At 41.8% G+C, this 25758-nt stretch overlaps 1 protein-coding gene across 12 annotated transcripts in view; it reads left to right on the top strand.

The window, feature by feature from the left end:
- Nucleotides 1-22892, top strand: part of LMO7 (LIM domain 7) — a 55477-nt gene extending 32585 nt beyond the window's left edge. For 8 of the 12 annotated variants that reach the window (XM_033147953.1, XM_033147955.1, XM_033147952.1 and 5 more), the window contains 13 exons: nucleotides 1553-1609; nucleotides 1777-1818; nucleotides 4960-4985; nucleotides 6334-6438; nucleotides 6876-6968; nucleotides 8497-8855; nucleotides 10847-10903; nucleotides 13247-13299; nucleotides 13794-14013; nucleotides 15450-15755; nucleotides 17224-17332; nucleotides 18376-18478; nucleotides 22112-22892. In XM_033147953.1, coding sequence (XP_033003844.1) covers nucleotides 1553-1609; nucleotides 1777-1818; nucleotides 4960-4985; nucleotides 6334-6438; nucleotides 6876-6968; nucleotides 8497-8855; nucleotides 10847-10903; nucleotides 13247-13299; nucleotides 13794-14013; nucleotides 15450-15755; nucleotides 17224-17332; nucleotides 18376-18478; nucleotides 22112-22134 — 1553 coding nt within the window. In that variant the 3' untranslated portion in view covers nucleotides 22135-22892. The remainder of the gene's footprint in view (nucleotides 1-1552; nucleotides 1610-1776; nucleotides 1819-4959; nucleotides 4986-6333; nucleotides 6439-6875; nucleotides 6969-8496; nucleotides 8856-10846; nucleotides 10904-13246; nucleotides 13300-13793; nucleotides 14014-15449; nucleotides 15756-17223; nucleotides 17333-18375; nucleotides 18479-22111) is intronic. The other 4 variants (XM_033147954.1, XM_033147944.1, XM_033147943.1 and 1 more) reach the window with 4 other exon arrangements.
- Nucleotides 22893-25758: the final 2866 nt, after the last annotated feature.

The following is a 25758-nucleotide window of genomic DNA, read 5'->3' as shown; positions in this document are numbered from 1 at the left end:
CATCAGGGCTTTCCAGTTGCTAGCTGTAGGCAATGGTTGGGATTGAAGGGGAAAATATATACCTAGTGGATATGGTGTATTTGGGAGTTGTGTACACTTGAAATATAAGAACTTCCAATTTTCTTAGGTGGCTCATAAATATAATTGCATGCAGAAGACAAATTGGATTTTCTTCCGGAAGCGTTGTGCATATATTAAGAACAGCTAACAAGATGGCGGCTAGTTCCTTTGTTTCTGCATGACTGGCAATATCCATGTGTGTAGTAAGAATGAAAGAAGAGAGGGGAGAAGGCAGAAATAATTTTAACTCAAAACAGTACTGGCATTGAAGTCTTAGGAAGTTCATGGGATTACCTGCCTTTCACTGTCATGTCAATCCAAGCTTCGGCATGTGTGTGTGCATATGTGCTTGGAGGGAGATACTCTATAAAATGCTTTTTGAAAGAAAAAAAGTAAGGTCTATTCAATGTATAGAAAATTGTACGGTGCAAATTTATGTGTGCCCAGTAAGACTTGGAGTTAGTGTATGTTTTTTGAAAGTTTAGACTTTTGAGGAAGGCAAAGGAAGAGAAAACCTATCCTGTAATATAAAACTAGAATGCATTTCAGCCCAAGAGCTTAGTTTCCCTTGCAGTTTCCATTTATTTCAGTGGTATGTTGATGGCAACAGCTTTGTGTGCCTATGCCAGCTTTTCTCAAACTTGGATCCCCTGATATTCTTGGACTACAAATCCCATCATCCTCATTGGTCCTGGTAGCTAAGGATGATGGGAGTTGTGGTCCAGCAATATCTGGGAGCCATAGTTTCTCAAGTCTGGCCTATATTCATGCAGTTAGATTAAGAATTTTTATAATTCTGGCCTGCAGCACATAGAAATTGAAGTGAACCCTCCACTGGCAAGAAGACACCACATTTGCTGATCTAAGGACACCTGATACTTGTCATGAGCTCAGTGCACTTATTTAAGATTTGTTTTGTTTGATAGTTATATTTAGGCTGATGTGAGCTTTCTAAAAAGGCAAGCAGAATAGAAGTGGCATGTACAAAATGATAAATAACTAAATTATTGAAAGAAATGTTTGTCTGAGCAAGAAGCCCATCCAGTCCCTACGGGACAACATTTAATGATATTACTACGTTTTATCTCACCGTTCATCCAAGGAGTTCAGGGCACTGATGTGGAAGTATATTACAGCAACCCTGTTAAGGTTGTTCAGGCCAAGAGATAATGGCTTATCCCAGGCCACCCAATGAAACAAGCAGAGATCAGTGTCCAGGTTTTCTGGTTGATAGTTTCCCAGCAATCTCATTTACTACCCTAGCTCTGCCTCTGCTGAAATTTTGAACACTGAAAGATGATGTATAGAGTAGGAGCACTGTACTTTGGTAAACACATTCCTGTGACATAGGCTACTATGCTGGCAAGAGGTTTGTTTCGATGCAGCTTAAGTTGGATAGCTCTGAAAAGTGTTTATCCATTGGACAGATAATAAATAAAGCCAAACCACACCACACTGACTTGCTTTGTATCTTCATATTTTTTTCAAATAGACACAGAACCCATTTCTTTGAAAAACTTAAAAAGGCGATCACAGTTTTTTGAACAAGGTAAAAAAACAACAACCCCAAAAGCTAACATTTCATGTACTTTCATGAAATTGTTCCCCAATGTACATTCTTCTTAACAAGTCTCTGGTGTTGGGTTCTAAGTTTCTCCAGCATTGATTGTTGCCGTCGTGCCAAACTAGCTTAATCTGTTTCCATTCTTTCCTTAGGGTCATCAGGTTTTTCTTACAATTCATGGGTCTACCTTTGTGGTAATGGGCTTTGTGTGTTCCTCTGTATCTCAAACCTTTTACACTTCTGATATTTGTTCAAACGCTGTTCCCACTGGGGAGCAGTGTGAAGTACAGAAACCTTTGTTCGGATTTGCAGCTTTCCTACAAAATGCCGTTACGCTGAGCAAAGCAGCAGACATGCTACAAATAAATTCCCAACCTGAGAAATGCAGTCAAATTTAAATGTATTCATAATATGATTTAGATTTATTAAAAAATTGGCAGATCAGTATGCAGCAGCTAATTACAAAATGCCTGTTCCATAACCATGAGCAAATCTTACGGTTCCAAAATACTTTGAAAAAGGTTTTAAAAGAATCAAAACGGCAGTGTCTCGGCTGTGAATGGTTTGTCACAATTCTCTAAGGCTGCTCCTAGTGTGCTTTGCATGTTGCATCTCACCTCCTTCATTTTCACTTCAGTAATTTGCTTCTACCTGTTTCGGTATTTTTGTGCACATGGAATGTGTTGAAGTGATTAAGGCACTTCACATTTATTATAACATTAAGCATCACCAAAGGTCTGTTTTCCCTTGAATATATACGTCCCTTCGATGAGTACAAAATATTAAAATGCTTCTCTTTGACTCTGTTTGGATGGTTTATCCTAGTGATATACTGCTGAGTGAATTACAGTACCTCCTATGCCTATGGGGTTAGCACAGGTGTCTGCAATGTCTCAGCATAGCTGTCAAACATCCTTTATTGTGATGGCATATTCCTCTATAAGTCCTTTTCAAAGCCAATGGAGGTGAGAATGGGAGGCTTTGGCCTGCTTGTAAATTTCAATCCCTCAGCTTCTCTGGCTGTGCAGACAGGGCTTTTTCAAACATGGATTGCACTTCACAATAAAGACTGCTGGACAGGTATGGAACATGGTCTGATTGTCTTCACTAGTTTCCATAGAATTTTCCACTTTATCTTTTTATTGCATGTTTGTCATCTGATGTGAGAGTCCGCTCATCTTCTGTCAAGGTGGAGCTGTTGCAAAGAGACTTTGTTGTCACTAATAAGGAAAAATAAGTATTTGTAAATACTGCTGAGAGTGCCCATGTGTTGCAGATGGGAAATGATTGTTAAACTTTTCCTATACAATAGACCAGAAGAGATAACAACCTCTGCGCAATTATTTGCAGTCTGCCACCACAATCCCAATACTTTATTTTGTGTATATATAAAGTATTAAAGTAATATGTATATATATTACTGCTAGTGTTGCAATTCTCTGGAAGTTTTGCAGTTTCTCAGCATACCGTTCCAGTGCAGGAGCACTTAACCAATCCTACTGATTTTGTATTTGACCTCTGTTGTGCGTATTTTTATTATTTTTATATACGCTGCCCTAAGAGCCTTATGCTGAGTGATTAATATATCTAGTAAATTTTTTAAAAAATCTATCAGACAAAGCAAAAAGCACAACTTGACCCATCTGTTGCATGTGGTTGGGTTTGGCATTGCAAAAATGGGTGTTAAGGAGAATCACATAGAAGTTAAAATGTGGTTGGAATGAAAGTGAATTATATACCAATGTAATGTCTTTGGTAAGCAAGATAAAAATGTATGTGCAGCTGTTTCTTTAAAAAACAAAACAAAGGGAGCCATCCCTATTGATGGCCTAGACCTTCAGAAAAGTACATGAGGAGTAACTTTAAAATAATACGTTGTTTATTTGTATACTGCGTTAGTAGAAGTGGGGTTTTCCCCCCAGTGCATTCTTTGCTTTGTGATGAGGTTTTGCTTATCACTAAATTGAAAAGTAGCTTTGTTGTTCTAGCCAGGTTTTTAAAAGAAGATTCTTTAGTGAACTTTGTGGTGTTGCTAAAGTTGAGAGGAATTCTTTTAAGACCAAAGCAATATTAAGTAATAGTATTGCATATTTACAGCTATCTATGCTGTGTCTCTGTGGTCTAAACCACAGAGCCTAGGGCTTGCCGATCAGAAGGTCGGTGGTTCGAATCCCCGTGATGGGGTGAGCTCCTGTTGCTCGGTCCCTGCTCCTGCCCACCTAGCAGTTTGAAAGCACGTCAAGTGCAAGTAGATAAATAGGTACTGCTCTGGCGGGAAGCTAAACGGCGTTTCCATGCGCTGCTCTGGTTCGCCAGAAGCGGCTCAGTCATGCTGGCCACATGACCTGGAAAAACTGTCTGCAGACAAACGCCGGCTCCCTTGGCCTATAAAGCGAGATGAGCGTCGCAACCCCAGAGTCATCCGTGACTGGACCTAATGGTCAGGGGTACCTTTACCTTTATGCTGTTTCTATAAATTTGTATTTATCAATTAACTTAATATTTCCTATTTCCATTGTGCATTGTTAAAGGGGGGGGGTGCAGGAGGCCATTGAGTGATGAATCTTGCATCCAGCACCTATGAACTATGTGCTGTGCTCATGCAGCCTGTTGTTGTACTGTGCTTTCTGCCAGGCTACTCATCTTTTGAGGCAGGGAATAGGATGTGTCCATCTTTTTTCTGGTGTACTCCTTGTTTCTGGTTGTATGGGTTATTGGGGAGAGGAGGACAGAGGGAGGTCTTTTCCGCCCCAGTTCACTGAATTTGATGTGTGATATATTAACCCCAATATCTGTTTTTGTGGCGTTTTCGTTTTGCTGTTCCTCATATCATTCTAAGACTATCCACGTTTCAGTGCACACTGAGAGGTCCTTACTCCCTAATTGTCAATACAGCTGCTATCTTTTCCTGTTTAATGTGGTCAGAAGCTTGTGGTGGATTACTATCTGGAAAAAAATGTAGAAGTATAACATTCCTGATAAAATGCTGCTTTGGCAAGCATTACGAAACCCTGGAGAAAGTCTGGGGGAAATACAGACTTTTCTCTTGATGTGGTGGCGCACATGTTCATCCTTAAGATTACCATCATTGTTGTGTGTTTTTCCGTGTAGAACAGCTCTTTGTCCCTTGCTTGTCCAACTGATGAAAAACTGTAAAATCATACAATTCTAATAGGTGTTTGTTCATCTGAAAGTTCTTGACCTGATAAGGGATTGGGGCCCAACAGCTTAAATAGTGCCTTCCAGTAGCTTACAGCTTTAAATGGTATCTTCCAGGTCATACTAACGAAGTTTCTTTTTCTTCCTTTTAAAAATTATATTCTTCTCACTGCCAGGAGGCCCGGAGCCTGCCATTCCTGATGTGAGTATTGCTGCTTAAGTTACAGTAAATAGTATTTAACTAATGAGATAATAATATAACATTAAAAAATGCGTACATTCCCACAAATGAAAATGAATACTCAAAGCAGTAAAGATGTTATTATGAGATAAAATGGAGTAATGCATAACTTGGGGGGAAATATACAGTCACACATTATAAATGAAAATTATTATTTTAAAAACTGATTAACAAGAACTATGGGTGGTATTCAACTAATATTTGCTCAGAACAGACCTGTTAAAATTAATGGATCTAGCTTATTTATGTTAATTATTGTAGTGGATTACCACCCCGTGACTGTAAATCTACCTGCTTGAAACCTAAAGATAGGTTCTTCATAAGCTAGCTTAATTTTGTGAACAAGGAATGTAGCTAGATGTTTGGAGCAAAAAGTGCTACCAATATCACGTTGCCTCTAAAGGTAAAAAGCTAAAGCAGTGTTTTTCAACCACTGTTCCGCGGCACACTAGTGTGCCGCGAGATGTTGCCTGGTGTGCCGTGGGAAAATTACTTTATATATAGTCAATATAGGCACGGAGTTAAATTTTTTAACATTTTCTAATGGTGGTGTGCCTCGTGATTTTTTTCATGAAACAAGTGTGCCTTTGCCCAAAAAAGGTTGAAAAACACTGAGCTAAAGGACCCTTGGATGGTTAAATTCAGTCAAAGGCGACTATGGGGTGCGGCGCTCATTTCGCTTCAGGCTGAGGGAGCCGGCGTTTGGCGTTGTGGTCTAAACCACTGAGCATAGCTGTCAACCCTCCCTGCTGTTCCCCACTGCTATATACATAGCTGTCAACCCTCCCTGCTGTTTCCCAGTGCTATAATAAGGGAATTTCCCGCAAAAAAGGGAAAAGGTTGACAGCTATGCCACTGAGCCTCTTGGGCTTGCCAGTCGTAGGGTTGGCAGTTGGAATCCATGCAACAGGGTGAGCTTCCGTTGCTCTGTCCCAGCTTCTGCCAACCTAGCAGTTCAAATTGCCCTTAATACACAAACCTGGGATGGGTACTGCTCATGGAAGTGGGAAGGAACAGAGTTGAACCCTCCTTTTCCTTGGGCACTTTCCAAGACTGGCCAAGTTGGGTGGGTGTGATAGCTTGCAGAGCAAAAGTGTGCAGGGTTAAGCATTTTCCTTATCCGCCCACTCTGTCAAACTTAAGACAAATTCAAGATTGGGAATCCATGTTCACTGCCAAATGATCTATTTCTGGTCTAAGACTGTAACTAACACTGCAGATTTGTGTTTATGTTTGTGTGTGTGTGTGTGTGTGTTCAAAGCAAAACAAAACATTCTGCTCTAGCTGATTTTATGTTTCTGTGTTTCAGCTCCCAGTTCCGCCCATCAGTGCTTCCAGCCGCTGGGCCTGGGATCAAGAGGAAGAAAGAAAAAGACAAGAGAAATGGCAAGCAGAACAGGATCGCTTACTTCAGGTGTGGAGTACTGAGATTTTGACATTATTGAGAGGGCACTATTTGAAATGAAACTGATATTTATAATCAAAATAAAATCAAAAATTCTTTCCAGTAGCACCTTAGAGACCAACTGAGTTTGTTCTTGGTATGAGCTTTCGTGCACACGAAAGCTCATACCAAGAACAAACTCAGTTGGTCTCTAAGGTGCTACTGGAAAGAATTTTTGATTTTATTTTGACTATGTCAGACCAACACGGCTACCCACCTGTAACTGATATTTATAATGTAAAAGAGTGTGTGCATGGCTTGCCCAACTATGGATTTTACTTTGTAGAGTAGAGTGAACATACCAGATTTCTATGCAGTTTATATTGCCAGAAAATATACGTTCAGCTAATTATGCCATGAAATTAATATACTTTTTATTTTTATTTATTTTTTTAAAAAAACATTAGGAGAAATACAGGCGTGAACAAGAGAGACTGAAGGAAGAATGGCTGAAAGCTCAGAAAGAGGCTGAAAAGGAGAACTCCAAATACTTAAATGAGGTGAGCTCTATAACTTATTGTGGATTACCCTCTCTTGGTACATGGAACAAAATTTACAACTTGCTTTCTCCCTGGCTAGTAAGCAAATGCATCAGAATCAGGAAATGCAGGCAACTATATTCCACTAGAAGAAAATCTAAACAGGAACAGGATGATAATAATAGATTCATCAGGACAAACTAAAAATCACAAATCCATGAATAGCACGAGTTTCTAGCAGTAATGATAAATCATCTTAAAAGGTGCATTAAAAAACATTGACAGTCAAAATAGATGCTAGCAGTTCCATTTAGATAGGTTTCCTCAACCTGGTGCCCTTGAGATGTTGTTGAACTACAACTGCCATCAACCATGACCATTAGCCATGTTGAAGTCCAAATCCATCTGGAAGGCACTAGTTTGGAGAAAGCTGTACTAAGAGATCCAAGCAGAATTTCTTATTACAAAACACAGATTGTGTTGTAGTTGGTGGCTCAATTTGGGTCTTGGTGTCATCACTTGCCTTTACCAGCTGTTGCCGATCTGTTTCCTTAAGCCAGTTTCCATTAAAAATCTTGAGAAGGAAGTCCGGGTAAGACTTCTTTTTGACAATGGATGCATTGTCAATTTGGATACAAGGTGGATGGGACGAAAGACTGTCGCTTTCAGCTTTATTCATTTCAGCTTTGCTTGTACCAAGGTCCTATGCAAGCTCTCTCTTTTTATGAATAGCAGCAACTGGCAGGTTGCATACAAACTACCATCGATCTTTTAGTTGTTTCTGTCCATGACCATGGAGATCTCTGGAGGACTTCAAGAAAAGTTTAGATAGCTTTAGCCCTGCACTGATGGCTCTACAGTGCAGGTCATGCTGACTAATCTACAATTGCTCAGTTGCCAGAGGCTTAGCAGGTATACCGCTCAGTTCCCAGATCCATAAAATGCAAAGATCATATTTAATCATGTAAACATAGGTAAAGGTAAAGGGAGCACTGACCATTAGGTCCAGTCATGTCTGACTCTAGGGTTGCAGCGCTCATCTCGCTTTACTGGCCGAGGGAGCCGGCGTACAGCTTCCGGGTCATGTGGCAAGCATGACAAAGCCGCTTCTGGCAAACCAGAGCAGCGCATGGAAACGCCGTTTACCTTCCCGCCAGAGCGGTACCTATTTATCTACTTGCACTTTGACGTGCTTTCGAACTGCTAGGTGGGCATGTAAACATACAGTGTGACAAACTTAAATGGTTGATAATGGACCGACTTAACTGCAATCATCCCTAAGCGGTGTACAAGAAATACAATACAGAAATCTAAAAATTGGTTAAAACTTGGAAATAAATGCCTGCTTGTAAGTTAAAGCAAACGAGTAAAATAAAATGTAAGTAGAAGTACTAAATGCGCTAAATATGGCAAAACCACTAATTTTAAACGTTAGAGGAAAGGGCAAGTGCTTATAATATTCAATGGTTCCATTTTCCTTCCACCCATTTCCTGAAACTCTGTGCCATCCTGTCGGTTTCATTTTTATAAGCCTTGCGCTCTCTTCTAGGAGGAGAATGTATTAAAGCCAAATACTGTGTCTGTGACTGCACAAGAACCTCCTGTTTCCATGTGGAGGGCAAATGGAGATCACAAGGCTGACTATTCTGATGCTGGTAGACGATGGGAAGAAGAACGAGAACAGGAGAAGAAGGGAGAGGAAAGGAGACGTCTTGAGGAGGCCCAGAGACTGGAAGAAGCAGCAACTGCGTTACGAATAGAACAAGAGAGGAAGCGCCAAGAACTAGAACGTGAGAAGGAACGAAATGTGTGCTATGCAGAGGAGCCGAGGTACCAGGAAGCAGCAGAACAGAAATTGCAGGTTGAACAAGTCAAGGAAACGCCGGCACAGAGGCCCCAGTATCATAGGTGTGCATTCAGTTTTTTGCTATGTTTTTTTTTGCTATAGTGGCCTACAGAAGGCATAAGTTCAAAAATGCATGACTAAAATACTTCATATTCATGAGAATTTATTATACTGATGCACAACTACTTGTGAGTGCAAAAAGCAACAGAATCAGCCAATAGGCTTGTTTTGAAACAATGTAAGTTTCATATTGTTAACTGGACTGTTTATGTTGAAGTTTGTGGCAGGCCTTTGGTAAAAGCTCTGTTTCTCGCGGCTGCAAGCATCCCTGGGTGCAAATACACACTTGCAGTAGCCACCAAGTCCTAATGGAGTTCTTGTTACAACATCCAGTATAAGCATTCTTCATTTATCCTCACCCCACCTTAATAAATCAATAATAGGGTCTTTCAGGAGGGCTGACACCAAGTGCTACAATGGGCAAGAACCCCATATATGACTCAGTTAGGATCTCCCTGGACTTTTGAGGACTCTAGAGCCAATCCTAACTTGATATGTTAGGATGCAGGAATCAGAAATCTGGTGCCCAGACCCCTTGATTAGGTTTCTGCTCCATGGCACTTTCCCTCTCCGTGACACTACACTGACTGATTTGCAGAAGAACTGTTTCAGTTAAGCTCGGCATTTATGGGCTCCAGCCGCTGCATCATCAGGTATGCTGCCAGCAAAAGCCTGAGCCCAAAAAAACGTGTTGCAGCTACTGCAGCAAAATTTACCAAGGAAAGCTGAATTAAGTATTTGCCATCAGTTGTGCCTCCCTCATTCTTAAACCAGCTGGTTGATGTGCAATTTACAGTTAAAAAGGCCTGCTGCATGCCTGTTGCAAACAGATGCATAGATAACCAACATGGTTTAAGAGAATAGATGCTAACGTAGGCATTACTTTTGCATGTTTGTTTAGGTCAAGGAAGGCTTATATGTGGCCTATAGCTCCCATCACTCCTGACTATTGGCCATGCTGGGCAAGGCTGGTGAGCGTTGGAGGGCAACAGTTTGGCCACCACTGCTTTTGTTTGCTGCGCGTACATAGTCCTTAGCACTTAGAATGGATGCCCACCAGGACTGTCAGATTTTGCAGATCTACATGTTGAGAACTGCACACGATGGAAGTATTTAAACCAAGGCAGGAATCCTTTTTTGGGTGGGGGGGGGGGAAGAAGGCAAGGGCCACATTACTCTAGTGTAAAGCTTTTGGAAACTGCTTTGCACAGGTGGCTGGGGCCAGGCAGCAGACAACCACACACCTTTAACTAGCACCCATCCCTTTCTCTCCCCTCCCTCTGGTTTCTTCTCTTTTTGCACTGAGACTTTCTGCACTGCACTCCCACGTCTTAGTGCACTAGAGAGGTAACACTGCAAGCTGCCTTTTTTAAAAGTTCCCGTAGCTTCCTCTCTGTGCACACCAACAGGAATCCAGGAGAAGTTGCCATCCAGGCACACTGAAAGCTGCCTGAATAATCAGCTATCTCTGCCCACTGAGAAATGGGAGCAGGTCCTTGCTTTCTCATTGCTCAGCTGGAGAAAGTAAGTTTGCAGAGAGGGGGAGGTTTTAATTTCTCTTCCTCCCTCCACAGACTTCCCTCGCCCATGTGCTTCTCAGTCACACCATCGCTGTGTCTTCCCAATGTGTGTGTCCAAACCTTAAAAATGCATAAGAACCTCAGATCTTGCATTGCAAAAATGAAATATACTGTATATATTTTATTTTATTTTATTTTGCAAACTGTAAATGCTCAGAACTTGGCACTGAGCATTTCTAAGACAAGTCGTGCTGCTGTTGTAAATTATACAACAAAGAACAGGTCTAACTTCCTAATCTGCCATCCCTTCTCCTACAGCTTCCTGTTTTCTTGGATGCCAATCTAGATTTGCAAGAATTTCTTGTTCAATATGTGGGAGGCTATTGTTCATGGTTTTGTATCTTCCTGCAGTGCCAGCCAAATGAGTATCTCTTCCTGTGTAATCTATTCATTCTAATGCATGTTTACTTTAGGCATTTTGAAACACCAAGAAATTCTGATGACCAAACAGGCTACTTCAGTACTAACAGGTAAAAACTATGCTGGGTTTTCCTGTCCTTCAATTTATGCTTGTTTGGGATTCTTTTACAAGTGTGCCTCTGAAATGCTGGAATCCTGGTACAGCTTAGGGAACAACAGCATTAGTTTGTGGATTACTTAATAATGGGCAACTATGGAAGTATGTGGATGCGGGTGGCGCTGTGGGTTAAACCACAGAGCCTAGGGCTTGCTGATCAGAAGGTTGGCGGTTCGAATCCCTGCGACAGGGTGAGTTCCCGTTGCTTGGCCCCTGCTCCTGCCCACCTAGCAGTTCAAAAGCACGTCAAAGTGCAAGTAGATAAATAGGTACTGCTCCAGTGGGAAGGTAAACGGCGTTTCCATGCACTGCTCTGGTTCGCCAGAAGCTGCTTTGTCATGCTGGCCACCTGACCTGGAAGCTGTACACCGGCTCCCTCGGCCAATAAAGTGAGATGAGCACCGCAACCCCAGAGTTGGAGACAACTGGACCTAATGCTCAGGGGTCCCTTTACCTTTTTATGGAAGTATGATGGGATAAAGTGTAATTTCAGCTGCATTGCCTTAGATCTCGAGTAGTAAAGGGGGTTGTTGGAACTTCAATTCCTACATATGTGGCCAATGGTCAGAGGGTGATAAGTCTGGTGAGAGAGCAGCATCTGGGCAGCACTTCACTGAGTTACCCCTGCCTTAGATCATACTACAATAGAACAAAGCAACCACAGCTGCAGAATATTTTTTGGGTTTTTAGAAGAGATATTTGGGTTTTTAGAAGAGATAAAAGCATATACTAATAGTATTTTTGGAAGCCCTTCAGATATGATGTAATGTAGCAAAGTCAGATGTTAAAGTGTAATTCTGTGATTCACAACAGCCATTGCACCATGTTTATCAGTATACGTTTCAACGTAGAGGAAAATTTAGATGTGACTGGCTTAGTGAGGCACCAGATAATTCCGGTTGTTATTTTTTTTTTATCTTCAACCATTATTGGCCGTCATTACATCATACTTTGTTATAGGATGCTCACCCACATGGTTGTATAATCTAAAATATGAAAAGCAAAGAGTGGGCGTAGAAGTGAGCAATGATATCAACAGTGACAGGATTTGCTTGAGCTTCTGTAGTCACATAAGGGGGAAAAATAGGTTCAGTGTTCCTGATATATTTTTAATTGCTACATCTTCCATTCATATCCATATGCCATATGAGGCATTTTTCCATTAGTGCCTAGTTATATTCATTGTCCTTATGTAGTGAACATCGAAACAGCAAAAAAAAAGGAAGGAAGTTTGGAAGGAATTTTTTTAATTTTTTATTTTGTTTTGACTATGGCAGACCAACATGGCTACCTACCTGTAATCGAAACAGCAGTTATTTCCTAACTTACAAGATTGTTCCTCTCCAAATTAAAATCACAATGAACTGGCTCAATATGTTGCAGTTTATAATCCTCCAAATCTTCCTGGGACTCTTGTTTGCTTTATCCATATGCATTTGCTTGACCCTACTTCCTGACTGTTTTAAGGGAGCAATCCTAATTGGGGCAGAGGGCTTGTGGAGCAGTGGACTCTACGACATTTACAGTTCTGCTCCTTGCAGGGAAGGTTGGGGCAGTTTATTCTTCTCTTTTTTGCAGCACCAGCTTTTAAGCTGGGCCAGTAGTGGGGCTCAGATTGGACCCCTCACCAAGAAATGAGTTTGCTTTTGTTCCATCAGATCTGTCGCTTGCTCCACCCCACCCCTAAAATGCCCCATTTGGGGCCATTGTGTCAGCTGCCCTCAGCAGGCATACAAACAGTGGTAACATGTGGGCTCCCCCTGCCAACCCAAAGCTGGTGGAATACAGCTGAGGGACACCTCAACCACATCTTAATCCCCACCAGCAGTAGGGGTCTGGACTGTTCTCTGGATGGTTCTCTATACAGACATATAATTTGCAAATGCTGTGCAGGTTTAAACCTCTCTGTATAATAAAATCATAAGGCTGTTTGTCACATGGCAGTTCAATAGGCAGCCACATGAGCAGCACAGTGAAAGGAACAACTAGGACAAGCTGTGGTAGCACCCTGGCAACCACCATCCTCTGCTACACCACTGCTGCCATTTCAGCCTCAGTGGTGCTTGAGGGGGGAAGCAGCAGAAGAGCAGTTCATGGGGAGCTGGCCTAGCCTGGCTCTCCCTTTGCAGCTTGTGTGGCCCATGGTTTGGTTGAGCTGTAAAGTGAGTAATGTAAAGAGAGAGAGGAGGCCGGGTTAGCCACATGTAAAGGAAGGAGGAGGAGGTCGATGAGGGGGTATGTTGGGATTTGTGAGGTGAGTAAAGCTAGTAATATGTAACTTCTTAATTGTTTTTAGAAGTAAATCCAGATCAACTCCAGATCTAGATGATCATCATGCAAATAAAAATGGTGAGTGGTTGTGTGCATATTTTTGTTTTTTGTAAAAGGGGACTTTAAAAAAACAAAGCATAGGGATGGACGAAGCCTGCTGCTCGGAAACAATATGAGATACTGGATTATTTTGTTATTGGTTGTCCGGTAAGACTGAATTATTGCAGAACTTAGGTCAGGTCCTAGCCTTAAACATATCTGATCTGGGTCAGAATGTCAGGACACATTATTGAACACTAGATCCCAAGGAGATGCAACCATTTGGATGACTCACAGCTCATTTTAACACCAGTATTTTTCTCCAATGGAGCAGAGATTTGCCTTTGTAAAAAATAGGCAGAATGCTTCACCTTTCTATCAGTATTCTGTCACGAATCATTACTCATACTACAATGCATATAGAGTATTGTGCATCATAAGAGATGTTACTGAGTTTGCTTTTTATCTCCCCTCCACCCCTTTAGTGCACTTGCGTGATTTGTGTGTCTATGCTTCTTTATTTTTCAAATTAGGCATGAAGAGCAAACTTTCCGAGCAGTCCTCAAATGCTGGTGACTCACAGAAGAGATCTCAGAAAGAGCATGGCTTGTCCCCAGCTGAGCTGGAAAGACAGCAGATCCTTCAGGAAATGAGAAAGAAGACATCCCTACACACAGACAACAGCTGGATCAGACAACGCAGTTCCAGTATGCACAAAGAACCTGTTAGTCTAATTGGCACTAGAATGAGGAGGTAATATTAATTCACTGTGTGTTGCCTCTTGTTGACTGTATGATGCCCATGCCACTCTGGAACTGTGATTGATTTACAAAGCAGTCAAGAAAATAATTTATTTTAATTTGAGATGGATCAAATTTTCATTTTTTTAATGAAAATTTGTACTTTCCCCTTGGATAGGGGGATTCCTGGTTGTAGTGCACTGTTTTTGAAGTTGATGTATCATTTAAGCAGCATGTGTTATGATCCTTGTACCTATTTGAGCTGCATTAGCAAAATTTGTTGACGAAATAATTTTTCATGGATTCCCCAATGTGTGGCTGAGATTGAAAGTGTAGCTATTCTTGCTACACTCAAGAGCCTTGAGTCTGCTTTTGTTCTGTTGGAACAGCAGGCCCACGGGCTATCTCCCAAACTGATTTTGAAGCTCCTCTCAATTTTGGAAGAGAGTTTCCTTGAGAAACTGCTGCTTCTGAAACATGAATCCATTACCACCTTGGCATGGTCCTTTAGACCGCCTGTGTATTCATGTGGAAAACAACTCGCTTCACAGTTGGGAGTTCAGAGTTTGTCACTTTGTGAACCTATTATAGAGATTGGCTTTGAATCTGAACATCTGGGAGCATTGTTCACATCGTAAGAAAAGCTCTTGTTCAGAATCCTGCTTTCCCACAGTTGCCAGCCAAATGCCTATGGGAACCTCACAAGCAGGGCATGAATGCAATAACCTTACCTCACCCTTTGTCAGTGGTATATTCTGCCTCTATTTTTATGTTGAGAACTGCCCTGACATCTACAGATGAAGGGTGGTATACTAAATGGATGGATGGACAGACAGACAGACAGATTTGTAGTCTCTATGAATTTGTCCAAAGTTCTCTAAGCTAGTGGCCATCAAGGCATCTCTATGATAGATGGTCATCCACTCTCTGCTTGAAATGAAGGAGAGTCCACCGCATTCTGAAGAGTTCATTCCACTATCGAACAGATCTTAGCATCAGAAAGTTCTTCCTGATGCTTAATCAGAATCTCCTCTCTTGTAACTTGAATCCATTGGTTTGGGTCCTAGCTTCCGGAGCAGGAGTAAGCAAGCTCGCTCCATCTTCCATGTGGCAGCCCTTTAGATATTTGAAGATGGCCATTATGCCTTCCTCTGTCTCCTCTTATCCAAGCTAAACACACCCAGCTGCCTCAAATGTTCCTCATAAGGCTTGGTTTCCAGACCCTTGCTCATCTTGGTTGGCCTCCTTTGCACACATTCCAGCTAGTCAATATCATTCTTAAATTGTGGCGACCAGAACTGGATACGGTACTTCAGGTGTGCTCTGACCAAGGTACCATTTTGTTACAAATATATATATGCAAACCTGTTAAAGCACACTATGTCCATGCTCAAGCTTCACCTTCTTGCTACAATGGCAGCCATATAATCTTCTTTTTTTAACGTACAGAGGTGAGAGTTTGGATAACCTTGATTCTTCAAGAACAAATTCCCGGAGGCCTCATTCTTGGATGGGCCAGTCTGGATCTTCACTGTCTTTATCATCTAGTCAAGATTTTAGTCACCATGTGCCTCCTGTAGTGTCCACTTCGAATCGTGCCTACATGCGCATACCGTCTTCCAGCCTGCCATCTCCTTCGGCCAGTTCCATGAAAACTTCATCCTTGCCTCATGTTCTTCCATCTGCGCCATCTCCTGTTCCCCTTTCTCAGTCACCAACTTCTGCTTCCCAGTCTGGAACTCAGCAACGCAGCAGGTATGGAGTTTGGTCTGCTAAAAACTTTTATGTATAACTTAACGTTTCTGAGTTTTCATAATGGGTGATGTAGAGAACAATGAACTCCTTCCATCCGTGCAGACAATAATTAAAAAGGCACCATTTATTTTTAAGCTGCAAGCTCTGGAGACCCACACAGAGCTACAGCATGTGTTTTGCACTACATAATTAGAGGGACATAAAAATTATTTTGTCAGCTCTGCCTCTTTTGCTGTTTTATTCATAAATTGATTTAGGCCTCAAAGTGAACGTTTGTAAAATCAAGCCACACACACATATATTCTGTAAGCCAGTAGATCAGACATTGGGTATATATCCATTTCAACCTCCTTCTGGAAGGCTGAAATTTTGAACAGGGTCATGCCAAGGATTGTGGCCTCCCCAAGATGTGCTTCCACTGAACCCGATTCTCTCTGACCCCTTCATAACTGATATTTATGGGTTCCAAATCAGTTGTGCACGGTAACTAATGTTATAAAATTCCATTTTACAATGTGTATTTAATTGGAACATGAATGCACACATTTAAGCACCCAAGTACCGTGTTCACCCCTCCTTGTTTCAGGGTTGTTGAATATCGTACTTTTCCGTGTATAAGACTAGGTTTTTTTCTTTTAAAATTACGCTAAAAAGTGGGGGTCACCATCTCCCCCCCTATTTTCATAAATTTGAGTCCCCCAAAATAGGGGGCGCCTTATACATGGGAACGTCTTATACATGGAAAAATACGGTACTTTGTATGGCTTTTTCTGTGAAAAATGTACATCAAGAGCATGTTTATATTATGTAAATAATATGATACTTGTATTCTTGCAACTTTTTAATGCTGGTTTTTAACCTCTCTGGTTTGAGAGCAGACCATGGTTACATCAGTTTTGATGCTTATTAATGAGAAAGCAAGGAATGGAATAAGCATTTGCGAGCTCATCGGGAAGTTTCCAGTCTCCCAACTGTTAGTGATCAGCAATACAATATCTGAACTAGACTGTAGTGTTATCTTCAAATTTTATATGGCAGGACTTCAAAGGGGTTTCTGTTGTATATCCCAGCCTAGTGCTGTGTTGCCTAAAAAAGATACAGCTGTTGGGATTTGGATAGGAGCAATTTCTGAAATGTATTCATAATCGTTTCCCACAGATAAAGAATGAGAGGGGAGTCTAAATCATATGTTCCTGTATGCTAAATTTAGAAATGTTTTGGACGTCGTAATTTATGTTAAAAATTTATGGTGGCACTATATTGCATGAGAGATTGCTGAAGGTACTCAATTAATCATTGAAATGGTAACTTCTTTTCCCGGTTTGAAAATTTCTGTTCTAGGATAGATTTCTTCTAGCAGTCCTGGGTTTGGGTTCATTACTCATGCTGTTGTAGCACTTTCTTTTCAATGACATTTCTCTAGTTTCCTAAAATCTGCCTCTCAGCCGCTCTCTTGTTCTGTATCTAGGTCTGTCAGTGGAAAGCGAGTGTGCTCATACTGTAGAAACGTTCTGGGCAAAGGAGCCGCCATGATCATCGAATCTCTTGGTCTTTGCTATCATTTACATTGTTTTAAGGTGAGAGGTGGGCAAAACGCCAGGGAGATGGAGGAACCTTACACTGCAGGCTAGCATGGCAACTTAGAAGACAATGAATTAGGGGCTCTGCTAATCAACCTTGCGCTACACGCATAACTCAGCCTGGCAAATATCTCTGCTTGCTCACCTGCTTCAAATTAAAATAATCAGCTTCTTGATTTGATTGAGGATTTTGAAATATGCTCAATCAGTGGTTTCATGCAACCTTGCACACATCTGAATTAGCATTCTACATTTGAAATTGCATCCTTAATCACGTACGGTGGATTAGTTCAATCTTCAAATCTTCATCTGTTTGCATTCGCACAATGAAGGTAGTTAATGTAAGGAAGAAAATAGTCCCTCTGCTGCTGCCACCACACACTTCTGGGCCCGACAGGAAACTTCCTGTGCACTTAAGTCATAAGGGGGTGGGGCTTTGTGTTCAATGCCAGCACTGTCTGAAGCTGGATAGCAACAAGGGGTAAGGCTTTTTAAGTGATGGCACCTAGGAGCTCCTTCTGGTGAGGTTGGAGAGGCCTGCTTGTTTAGGGTCTTCAAGAAGTTGATGGAGAATTCTAGTGAGCCTTTGGAATTGAATGGGTTTTATGGCAGTTTCATCTGAAAATATGACTGCTTTAAACTCAAGTAAGATACACTTTAAAGAAGCATTTTCACACAGGATTAGTAGCACTGATGTCATTGTAAACATGAAGTCTGATCAGACTTTAAGAAAGGAGGTCTAGGGTGGCAGGAATCTGATTGTGACTCATGCTTGGTGCCAAAATCACTGCTTTTGATTCTTTTGTGCCATGTAAATCATTCTGTTTCAGAAAGCAAGACTCTTGTTTCCTAATCCCTGGCTCATTCCTCTTCTCTGCCTAAAGTGTGCAGCTCTTCACATTGCTTGCTTCTAGCATTAGTACTTCTCCTGCATATTAACACACTCCCGCTCTTGCTCAAGAGGGTACATGGTTCAAATCTTGTATTTGAAAAATCATTGCAAAAGGTGTTTACTGCTAATTGTTCCTTTTTCTTCACAGTGCAATGCTTGCGAGTGCGACCTTGGGGGCTCTCAGGCCGGAACTGAAGTCCGGATCCGAAACAATGAACTCTTCTGCAATGACTGCTATCTCAGATTTAAGAGTAAGGGGTTCCTTCAACAATGCTAAAGTTGATTACTTATGCCTACACCAAATGCTTTCCAAATTATAGTTTTCCTCTGTGTATGTGATATAGGGATGATTTGTGTTGTAGCGGTTGTTTCTACTGGGATTTTACTCTTGGATCGATGGGGCTATTTTTTTTCTGATTTGAAATATTTAAAAAAAGAAAAAATGGAACAATTACCAAAAGTGCAACCGGAGCAATAGGACTAAAAGAAAAGAAACCAGTATGTCTGAGGGATAGCATTTACATTATTTTGTATTTTTCTCACTATGTGTCACGATACATTAAAAGTACTCCACCTACATATTAAATGGATGATTTGTAATAATTAAGGAGGAAGACGAATGGTTTATAGTGTTTTAGATATTGCAAGTTGTGACAAATCATAAAATTTTATTCTGTTTTGAAGGGGCAACCTCCTCTTGGAGAAGGGAGGCTTCCTCTTAGTGGTCACAGCTGGAGGAAGACTCGATCTAAAGAGCTGAGAAAATTAATTTTCCATTGGCTGGGATCCTAAGTATGCTTTTAAGGAATTCAGCTTCATGAAATCTGTTGGCTGGCCAACTTATTAAAGATCTTAGAGATCATGGGGCCTGGCTCGTCTGCTCTCTTAATCTTGTTATACTCAGATTTGTCTTTAGGAAAGCTTTGCTGTGCATCCCACTGCCATCAGAAGCACAGTTGCTGATCACGTGGGGCAAGAACTTCCTGGCTGTAGCATCTGAAATTTGGGAGGCTTAGGCAGCCCTTATTTTTAACCAGTCTTCAATATTAGTTGCTTGCTTTCCAATTACGGATTCTGTGGGCTGTTGCTGTTGGATATTGATCCCAGTTCGCTCCGTTGTTCTGGTCTTTTATAGTTATAATTTTTTATTTTACTAAGGTTTTGTTGCTGTTTAGTATGCTGTTCTGAGGGGCCTTTTAGATGGTATAACGTGTGTTGTGCCGTGTGTGCCATTTTAATAGTTGCTTGACTTACTTTGCAAGGGACGCGGGTGGCGCTGTGGTCTAAACCACAGAGCCTAGGGCTTGCTGATCAGAAGGTTGGCAGCTCGAATCCCCGCAACGGGGTGAGCTCCTGTTGCTCAGTTCCAGCTCCTGCCAACCTAGCAGTTTGAAAGCACATCAAAGTGCAAGTAGATAAATAGGTACCGCTCCAGGGGGAAGGTAAACGGCATTTCCATGCACTGCTCTGGTTCGCCAGAAGCGGCTTAGTCATGCTGGCCACATGACCCGGAAGCTGTCTGCGGAAAACGCCGGCTCCCTCGGCCAGTAAAGCGAGATGAGCGCCGCAACCCCAGAGTCGTCGGTGACTGGACTTAACTGTCAGGGGTCCCTTTACCTTTACCTGACTTACTTTTAGGTGGGGGTGACATATCTGAAATGTCAGCTCCGCTTTGAACCAACACAATTTTGCTTTATATGAAATCACAGGGCATCGTTTTTAACTTTACACAAATTCCATTATAGATGAAGTGGAAGTACTTTTACTAGTGTAGCCCACCTGTGTATCTTTTGAAGTATGAGGCTTTGAAGAGTTAGTGGCCTATCCACGTACAGTGGTACCTCTGGTTAAGTACTTAATTCGTTCCGGATGCCCGTTCTTAACCTGAAACTGTTCTTAACCTGAAGCACCACTTTAGCTAATGGGAGCTGCCGCTGCGCCGCCATAGCACAATTTCTGTTCTTAACTTGAAGCGTTATTTCTCGGTTAGCGGAGTTTGTAACCTGAAGTGTATGTAACCCGAGGTACCACTGTATGATATTTGGAAGGTTCCCCAGCAAGAATTCCAGTGTAGGTTGACGTTACCTTGTCTCTTCCAGGGACTTGGGCAAGAGAAGAGTGGGCCCCTTAGCAAAGCATCATGAGTTACAGAAGTGTCCTAACGCAGATCTCAGCCTCGTTTGGAAATAGTTCCTCACTCAATGACTGCAACATCAGGGGATTAGCTTTCTGTGTAAATGAGCCTTTGCATATCTAATAACACAGACGTAATATTCATATCACCTTGGTGCCACTTGAAATGCAATGCTTTTCAGTGGAGCCAGTTCACATCTTTAGATGTTTCATTTTCTTGAAACATCTGAGTAGGAAGGAAACTTGAAAATGCTTTCTTGACTTAACATGTCCTGTCAAGGTAGCTTTTGTGTTCCTATTTGGGTTTTTCCTTATAATCTTGCTCTTTTATATTAATCTGCTTTTTATGTTAATCCACATCCCTGCTTTGACTCCCTACTGCTCTCAGCTCCTGCTCTTCTCAAAATGCCTATTGGTGGCTCTAAATTTAGGGGTTCGGGACTGCATCCAGCCATGTTGCTTGCTTGCTAGCCCATGTAAGATTATAGGGACTGCTTGTCTGGCTTTCCATACTGCAAGACTCTTCCAGTCTCAGTGGAGGCTGCTTCAGACACATTTAAAGTGCTCAGTTGTGCATGGTAGATTGAACTTGTAGCCAAAATATCTGCCCAAGTGGCCTAAGACTTCAGTTTTTCTAGCCTCTCATGTTGGTTATGTGAACTTTGGCAATAGTTGATGCGGAAGGAAAAGCTGAGGAAAATCATTCTTAGTGCAGTCGAACATCATAACCAGTGTAGGTGTTTAAATTTGAGGCCAAATCATATGGGCACATGCCCTTAGACTTTTCATCCTCTTCTGTCCTCGGTATATTTTGGGATGCTATTAAAGAACACTCCTGTTGTTGTCGTTGTCATTATTTGAGGCCCTTTAAAGGGCTAGTCATGTTGTCCTGGCCTTCTAAGGGCCAAAATAGATATCACATTATGTTAAATGCTTTCATGCACTTTTGTGTCATTTTAATGATAATAGCTCTGAGCAGCATTGGGAACACAGTAGATGTGGATGGAGTGGTTAACCCTTTTTCCTGCTGTGATGCTCATGGAAATCCTTCTTCTCTCTTATGTATTAGGAGAGAAATGCTCATTGGAGCCTGACCATAACTTTCCACAATTCCAGGCAGCTGCTAACTTGTTGTGGTAGCTTCAAGTCTCTCTCCAAGTCTCTCCCCCCTTTTCTGTCCATTGGTTGGCTCATAAGTAAACTTGTTACAAGAGCTCCTTCTGCTGGCCTTGTGAAAATATAATGGCACATAAGAGTGAAGTTGAGGCTCCAGTACTTTGGCCCCCTCATGAGAAGAGAAGACTCCCTAGAAAAGACCCTGATGTTGGGAAAGATGGAGGGCACAAGGAGAAGGGGACAACAGAGGATGAGATGGTTGGACAGTGTTCTCCATGCTACTAACATGAGTTTGGCCAAACTGCGAGAGGCAGTGAAGGATAGATGTGCCTGGCGTGCTCTGGTCCATGGGGTCACGAAGAGTCGGACACGACTGAACAACAACAACAACAACAAAGAGTGCTAGTTCAGCCAACTTGCTGGGGATCTCATTATGAGAGCTTGAAAATGAAATTCTCAGGGTTTCACCCCCAAACTATCTTACTTTTCCAGAACAGCTTGGATGTTGTTAGCACAATTAAGCAGAATGCAAGAAACATTTGAGGATTTTAAGAAAGCAGTTTGCAGTGGAGATGTTTCTGTCTTTCTGAACCCTTGCATTAATTAATCCTTCTCTTTCCTCTTATTTTAAACAGCTGGACAGCCAACCGTTATGTGATAGAAGCCTTAATATGAAACCACTGCTACAGATAGAGGAGGAAGCTGCTGCTGTAGATCTATAAATATATTTTGTGTGTGTGGTTTTTTAAAAAATATTTTTGCCTGTCTAGCTCATGTAGAAAATTCATGGTATCTTTTATTATATTGAGCTATTTATGAGATGGTAATCACAATAAAACATTTCTGGGTTAAAAAATAAATAAAACAGCTTTAAGTTCAATGTATAATTCCATCCTTATATATATCTACACACACATACAAAAGGGAGAAAAACATTTAATTGGGTGATTTAAAAATGTTGGAGACTTGCGAGGAAATAGCTTTAATTTTCCAGTCATATATGAAGAGGTTTTTTAATGTTCTTAAATGAGCATTAGTGAAATATTAAGTATGTATTCGTAACTGCAGTTTCTACATCTGATGTATATGCTATCAAGTTCTGCGGGATATTATGAAATTGCATTCAAAGACATACAGGTGGCCGCTGTCTATATTTGAGTTACTAAGCTTAAGTAATATTATCGTTTTTAAAACTAAAATGTAAACTTCAGTCTGTTTTGCCTGGGATTCACTGTTTCATTGTGCTTTAATAGTTATAGCCAATCGGGGGAAATTATTTGTGAGGCGTTCTTTCTGTTCATGTTTGAGAAATGTAACTCTACTTGCACCTCAAACAAGTTAATAAGACTGAGCATTTCCCCCCTTCTGTTGACTTATTTTGTATTTGTAAATAAAGTTGCTGATACTGCACTTGAACCGCTTGCATTCTTTATTTTTCCATCTGGAAGGAAGAAAACCTTTCAGGAAAATGTCAGTGAACTCTGAATACAATTCATTTGCGAGCCCAGTTACAGCACCCCTGTGCCTAGGCAATAGCTTTGGCAGGGATGTCCAACTGGTGGACCGGGATCGACTGGTTGGTCCCCGTGAGGTTTGGTCGATCGCAGGTTCGTTCTCCTTAGTGGGGGGAAAAGAGCATTCAGCCCCGCCCCCTTGCCCTGTCCTCCATTCATGCAAGATCGCTAGAACAGAAGAGTTTCTGCTGTGAGGCTGACTGTTTTCTGAGCGATCTTTTCGTGAGCGTCTTTTTCCTTAGGCCCTAAAGAAAGCTCAACATTTTTGTCCTGCCCCTCTAAAAAAAAGGTTAATAACTTCGACTTTCCTCCCTAAAAAAACCCTCAGGACCTTTGACCTGAACCCCCCTGTGGTGTTAACATATAAAGGTACTGGAGATGAAATAGTTAAACAGGTTACCCAATCAGAACCCAGAGGGGGTGGAGTCAGAGGGACTATAAAACCAGCTCTGGGAAGGGCGAAAGGGAGTTCGTTGAGAGGCTGGGTGGTTGGTTGGAGTGGGAGTGAATTGGGAAAGAGCCTGTGGGTAGGTTGAGTTAGTGTAGCAGAATAAGCTGAGTCAGGAACAGTTAGGAGCTAGGAAGATAAGTAAAGATCTGAGAGGTGGTTTAGTGAGTGAGAGCAGGTAGAGGAAGTTATTGGGCTGGAATAGGCACCCCATGATTGTAATTGACCGAGATTGTTCATGAAACCACATGCTTGTTAAACTGCAATAAATAAACAGAAGTTGTATGCTTCCAATTTAACCCTGACTGGACTCGGTATTTTACCAGGTAGGACCTGGTTTGTGGCAGCGAGAAATAGAGTGGTGGCACAGGGATCAATAGACGGTGAAACGTCCGGGGACCCTGTGTGATCGCCACCACCCAAAAAAAAGGGGGTAGATCACTGCCAGTGTTTTTTTTATTCTGTGAGTGGATCGCAGTCTCTTGGGAGTTGGACATCCCTGGTGTAAAGGAACAAACTTGACAATGAACTGGGATAAAAACTGGCCACCACTCCCAGCCACTTCATCACCTGGCAAAAAATTTTCTTATGCCATTTCCCCAACCAAAATCCCACTAAAGCTTCTCTTGATCCCGGGGAGAAAAAAAGTACAGATAGATTTCAAGGTGTCAGTCCTTGTGACGTATCTCAAAATGATATCCATATAATGTGGAGTTTTCAAAAGCAGTGTATAAAACCTGGATCCTCTAATAAAACAAAAATATTTTTAAACACAAGATGGCAGTCTTTAAATGCAATTGATGTGAGAATGTCGTGTTTTGTAATCATGCAAATGATCCTAAACCCCTCTCTCAATATTAGAAGCCAAACGCTTCTCTGTGTTTGGACTCTTACGACATCTTTCGTCAATGTGGTCGGGCTGGTTTATGCAACATTTTTGCCACATGGATGTTTCCGTAGGATTGCTCCACGTGGAGAATTTCAAAGCATTGGAACTGACTCCAAGACAGCTACTCTGAGATGCAAGGCAGTTGCTTTACTTTCAGAAAATAGGTATGGTGAGGTTGTCAAAGAATAATCTAAATTCTGGGCTATCATTAGAGCTTAGTACAGGAATATTTAAAAATAAAACAGTTACCTAAACTTTGGGTAACTAGTGTGTCCTAATCAAAAGAAATGAACCCTCTCTCATAACACAAGATCTTGGGGACATTCAATGACACTGACTGTTGGAAGATTCAAGACTGGGGCAATGGCTTCAAGGTGCCAAGACATCTCCCCATATTTTTGGAGTAGGGCCCCCCCTGATGTCCCCCAAGCACAGAGCTTTGGGCAGGAAGGCTTCAGCATCCTGTCAGAGGCCTGGGACCTCCTTCCCAAAGCCCTGGAAATTTCTGCTTGGCTTGGGGGAGAGGCGTGATGCTCCGAGGTCCAAGAACCTTCTCACCACCTTCCCAAAGCCCACCCGGCTCCAACTCCTCCCAATGCCTGACGTCATGCAAGCGACGTGGGGACGTCGCAGCATCACGCTTGTGACGTTGCCCCCCCCCCATCTCCCTCACAAGTTGGCATCTCTCTTCAGGACAGACAAAATGAAGCATAGTTAAACTATGGGATTTGCACCCCAACAAGATGTAGTGCTAGTGCTGAGCTTCAGGGAGGTAGATGTAACAGGCCCAATCCTCATTGTTTGTGTCCGATCCCTCAGAAAGTCTTTACTCCAGTCACAGATGGTAGAAGAAAGGTCTAGTTCCGTCAGCTTTTGGATAATGCAGTAAATCGTAGCTACGACCACCCGCTAGGCACCTCTGCCTAAATTGTACCACTTTAGGAATTTTCAGCTGTTCCAGAAAATAGGATGAAACCTAGCACCATTTTTCTAACATCGAATCAAACCACAGATTTTAATATCTGAATGCTTGCTGCACCATAAAGGTAAGTGCTACTCATAGAAGGTTTGTTGGGGAGAAGGTGGGGGAAGAAAACTCTCCCTGTCTGTTAGTTGTCTGTGAGCAATACACCCTTGCTACCTGTAGCCTGAAGTTGTACAGCCCAGCTTTGCCAGTTGATTCTGCTGGTTGTATAAACTGGCCTTTGGTTTCTAAGCATCTCTAGACAGAGGTTTTTGTTTTGCTGCTGTTAGAAGGAAGGGAAGGCATTGGTGCTTCTGATGAGAACCATCCTGTTGGATGAAATCAAGAGGCCTATTTCCTTCTGCAAATCCTATTTCCCAGAGTTTCGTATCCCATCTGGTGGGATTATGAGCAGGGTCTGCTTAGGAGCTGCTTAGAAATTCTTCCAGGTGACTCACGTAGATATG

Source organism: Lacerta agilis, chromosome 4 (genome assembly GCF_009819535.1).
Source record: "Lacerta agilis isolate rLacAgi1 chromosome 4, rLacAgi1.pri, whole genome shotgun sequence".
Taxonomy (NCBI): Eukaryota; Metazoa; Chordata; class Lepidosauria; order Squamata; family Lacertidae; genus Lacerta; species Lacerta agilis.
The sequence above is the reverse complement of the archived record's forward strand: the minus strand, read 5'-3'. Positions and strand labels throughout refer to the sequence as shown.